This window comes from Nannospalax galili, unplaced genomic scaffold, assembly GCF_000622305.1.
Source record: "Nannospalax galili isolate Female #2095 unplaced genomic scaffold, S.galili_v1.0 scaffold212, whole genome shotgun sequence".
Lineage (NCBI taxonomy): Eukaryota > Metazoa > Chordata > Mammalia > Rodentia > Spalacidae > Nannospalax > Nannospalax galili.
This window is the reverse complement of record NW_008333884.1, coordinates 1-4,336: the sequence shown is the minus strand read 5'-3', so window position 1 is coordinate 4,336 and position 4,336 is coordinate 1. Positions and strand designations below refer to the sequence as shown.

Sequence of the window (4,336 nt, the reverse complement as noted above, 5' to 3'; positions counted from 1 at the left end):
CGCGCGGGGGCGGGGGGGGGGGAAGCAAGTGTGGGAGGCCTGCTATGATAACCTACCTTTCTGGGGTGCAGCTACCCTTCTGGACCCAGTAAGAGCCTTAGAATCCCCTGCAGTGCAAAGCTGGTTTCACTCCCTCTGTTTATCCGTCCACCCACTCTTCTGTTCAGCAGATTTAAGATATCCAAGGTCATTGTGGTAGGGGACCTGTCTGTGGGGAAGACCTGCCTCATTAATAGGTAAGGAAAGGGTGCTGGTGCTTGACTAGGTGAGGACATGGTGGGATCAGGCTTAGCCAGGTGGGCTGGGCTACAGGCCAGAGCACCTGGCACCTCCTCAGGTTCTGCAAAGACACCTTTGATAAGAATTACAAGGCCACCATCGGAGTGGACTTTGAGATGGAACGATTTGAAGTGTTCGGGGTCCCCTTCAGTCTCCAACTGTGAGTGTTTCTTCCACCCTTTCCAGATAGCCTTATTGCTGCACCCATACTCTATCTGTCCCTCACCCCCCCACTTACCTAGACTCTGCTCTCCTTCCTCCCAGTTGGGACACTGCTGGGCAGGAGAGATTCAAATGCATCGCCTCCACCTACTACCGAGGAGCTCAAGGTAAAGGCTGGACCCTGTGGGGCAGACAGTCTAAGAAGCATACCAAGCTTCTCTTGTAGAGCTGGGGGATAGGAAAAATAAGCCAAGGGTGTCTATCAACTTGAGGCTGTTTCTGCTGCTCTTCCAGCTATCATCATTGTCTTCAACCTGAATGATGTGGTGTCCCTGGAACATACCAAGTATGTAAGGAGGCCATAACTCAATGGGAAGAAGTTCTGGGGAGGGTTCAGAAAAGGTGATCTGAGAAGAGTGTATGTAGTGGTAGAGCACTTGCTTAACAATGCAGATGATCCTGTATTCAATCCTGTGACATGGGGTTGGTGTAGGAAAAGAACGGATATGTCTCAGACCAGAGCTGGTAACTGGGCACCAGAATGTCAGGTTCACTCATTCCTCACCACTATCCACCATCTGTGACAGGCAGTGGCTTGCTGATGCACTCAAGGAGAATGACCCTTCCAACGTGCTTCTCTTCCTTGTGGGTTCCAAGAAGGACCTGAGTGTGAGTGTGCCAGTGGGGGAGTTTCCCAACTTAGTGAGGGGACCCACCCCCAATCTGATTCTGATCTTCCCACAGACTCCTGCTCAGTATGCCTTAATGGAGAAAGATGCCCTCAAGGTGGCCCAAGAGATTAAGGCTGAGTATTGGGCCGTGTCATCCCTTACTGGTGAGTTGGGGGGCCCCAGCCTTCTGCTGTGCCTGCCAGCCTCCCCTCTGACTCTTACATCTCTAGCTGTGTCTCAACCTGATGCTACTCCTGAACACCTATTTCTGCTCCCTATGTCAGGTGAGAATGTCCGGGAATTCTTCTTCCGTGTGGCAGCACTGACCTTTGAGGCCAATGTACTGGCTGAGCTGGAGAAATCTGGGGCTCGTCACATTGGAGATGTTGTCCGTAAGTACCCACCCGGTTTAGGGCAGGCAGATAGCAAAGGGAACTAATGAACCTCCAACTGCTGCTTTATATATTTCCCACCCTTCAGGTATCAACAGTGATGACAAAAACCTCTACTTAACTGCTAGCAAGAAAAAGGCCACATGTTGTCCCTGAGAGAGGACTGACAAGAAACTGCCTGTTCCTGGGACACTGTTCCATCTTGACTATTCCAGAACTCAACCCCTGGACATTTGCACTGACTCTTTTTCCAGACCAAAGAGCTGCCCATGATGGCAGTTGACCCCTGGAGGGGTAACTGGGACCATGCTAGTCACTTCCTGCTCCCAGGCACCAGGCCAAAGACTGGATGACCCCGTACTCTTCTGGGGCTCTCTGGGGTGCCCAGCAATGGGGGTGGGGAGCAGTGTTTCTGCAGTTTTTGCTCACCCTGCTGGGCCCTTTTCATTTGAGGATGCCTAATTATTTCAGCCTTATACTGTGCCTTATGCATTAAAATTGCTTTCTTATTATCATTGTGGGGCTGGAGTCCTTCACTGGGGATGACAGATGTAGAATGAGTAGGGCTTTGTGGGGTGATTTTGGCACTGGAGGCCCTCCCCTGTAGGGGCTCTGGCCCCTAAAGCAGGACTCAGTCAGTGTGACACCTCAGAGACCAAGTTTTGGAGGACTAACTAGATCCTCTACCAGTTAAAATCTGAATAGATACCATTTTTTAAAAAATGTATTTTATTGTTTGTCTTGCCTGTATGTATGTAGTGTACCCATGTCTTTAAATGCCCATAGAGGTCAGAAGAGGGTGTCAGATCCCTTGGAACTGGAGTTATTGAAGGTTGTTAGCTGCTAATGTCGGTGCTGAGAATCAAATCCAAGTCCTCTGCAAGAGCAGCCAGTGCTCTTAAACATTGAGCCAATTCTCCAGCCCATAGATACCTTTTTTTTTTTTTTAATATTTTATGTGTATGGGTGTATTGCCTGCATGTGGGTAAGTACACCCGTATTGTGCAATGCCTGAGAAGGACAGGAGAGGCTGTCGGATCCCCTGGAACTGGAGTTACGGACAGTTGTTAGCTGCCATGTGGGCGCTGGGATTCAAACCTGGGTCTTTTGCCATCTCTCCAGACCCCATAAATACCTTTTCAGTCTTACTTTTATCTTCCTTCATTCCGGCCTCCCTCCCTGCCTCCTTTCCTCCTCCCACACCTCTTTGAGGCATGCTCTTTTTTTAAAATATTTTGTTATTTCCATTTTATGTGTATGAGTGTATTGCCTGCATGTATGTGAGTGCACCCTCGTCGTGCAGTGCCACTGAGGTCAGAAAAGGGCTTCGGATTCCCCTGGAGTTAAGGACGGTTTATAGCCGCCATGTGAGTGCTGGGAATTGAACCTGGGTCCTCTGCAAGAGCAGTCAGTGCTCTTAACCGCTGAGCCATCATCTCTCCAGCCCCAGAGGCATACTCTTATGTATGTAGCCCAGCCTGACCTTGAATTACTATGCAGCCAAGCTGACCTTGAATTCCTGATCCTACCTCCCAAGTACTGGGATTTCAGGCCTGTGTGACCAGGCCAAGCTGAATGGCTAGACTGGAGGGCCCTTTCCTCTGGCCTCACTCTTCTAACTAACCCTTCATATTTCCTCCTACTTGGTGTTTACTCCCAATTTTCTCCTTTGAGAAAACTTTTTAAAATATTTTATTTATTATTTACTTACTTATTTTTATGTGTATGAGTGTATTGCCTTGCATATATGTGAATGTTCCCATGTCATGCAATGCCGAGGAGGTCAGAAGAGGGCTTCGGATTCCCCTGGAACTGGAGTTAAGGACGGTTTGGAGCTGCCATGTGGGTGCTGGGAATTGAACCCAGGTCCTCTGCAAGAGCAGTCAGTGCTCTTAACCACTGAGCCATCTCTCCAGACTTGAGAAAACTTTTTTGAATCTTTTCTTCCTTTCTTCTTTTCTTTTAAAAAAAGCCTTGAGGGATAGCTGGGCATGGTGGCACACGCCTGTAGTCCCAGCACTTGGGAGGCAGAGGCAGGAGAATCTCTGTGAGTTCAAGGCCAGCCTGGTCTACATAATGAGTTCCAGGCCAGCTGGGCAACAGGGCCAGGCCAGCTGGGCAACAGGGAAACCTTGTTTCAAAAAAGGCCAAAAAAAAAAGCCTTGAGGGATGGGGCTGGAGAGATGGCTCAGCGGTTAAGAGTACTGGCTGCTCTTGCAGAGGATGGGGGTTGGAATGCTAGCACCCACATGGTGGCTAATGACCATCCATTAACTCCAGTTCCAAGGGAATTCAATGCCTTCTGACCTCCATGGGCATTGCACTACACAGATGCACTTACACACATGCAGGGAGTACATTCATACATAAAGGGCTGGGTGTGGTGGCACACACCTTTAATCCCAGCACTCAGGAGGAGTCTGCAGATATCTGAGTTCAAGGCCAGCCTGGTCTACACAGTGAGTTCCAGGACAACTGGGGCTACAGGGAAAACCTGTCTCAAAAAGACCAAAAAATAAAAATAAAAAGAAAGTCTTGAGGGGCTTGAAAGATGATTCAGAGGTTAAGGGCACTGGTTCTGCCTTCCCTTTTAAATTTTATTATTATTGTGTATTTGTATGATGTGTGTGAGCACATGTCATGCATGTATGTAGAGATCAGAGGGATACTTGCCCCGACCTGCAGGGCAGGAGACGGAGACTCGAACTCCCAGGGACCTGGAATGATGGGACAAGAGACACGAAGAATGACAGCAAGACAAAGAACTCCGATCAAGCTGCAAAAGTTTATTTTTCCACAGGGATTCTTATACGGGCTGAAGTGGGAAATTAG

General features: G+C 48.8%; 1 protein-coding gene across 7 annotated transcripts in view; it reads left to right on the top strand.

Moving 5' to 3' along the window:
* Rab34 (RAB34, member RAS oncogene family) overlaps nucleotides 1–2,020 on the top strand; it is a 3,728-nt gene extending 1,708 nt beyond the window's left edge. For 3 of the 7 annotated variants that reach the window (XM_008828680.2, XM_029561396.1, XM_017797045.2), the window contains 8 exons: nucleotides 171–236; nucleotides 338–439; nucleotides 544–608; nucleotides 736–787; nucleotides 1,029–1,110; nucleotides 1,186–1,276; nucleotides 1,397–1,504; nucleotides 1,593–2,020. In XM_008828680.2, the coding sequence (XP_008826902.1) occupies nucleotides 171–236; nucleotides 338–439; nucleotides 544–608; nucleotides 736–787; nucleotides 1,029–1,110; nucleotides 1,186–1,276; nucleotides 1,397–1,504; nucleotides 1,593–1,660 (634 nt within the window). In that variant the 3' untranslated portion in view covers nucleotides 1,661–2,020. Of the gene's footprint in view, nucleotides 1–167; nucleotides 237–337; nucleotides 440–543; nucleotides 609–735; nucleotides 788–1,028; nucleotides 1,111–1,185; nucleotides 1,277–1,396; nucleotides 1,505–1,592 lie in introns of all 7 variants that reach the window. The other 4 variants (XM_029561399.1, XM_029561395.1, XM_029561398.1 and 1 more) reach the window with 3 other exon arrangements.
* The last annotated feature ends 2,316 nt before the right edge of the window (nucleotides 2,021–4,336 follow it).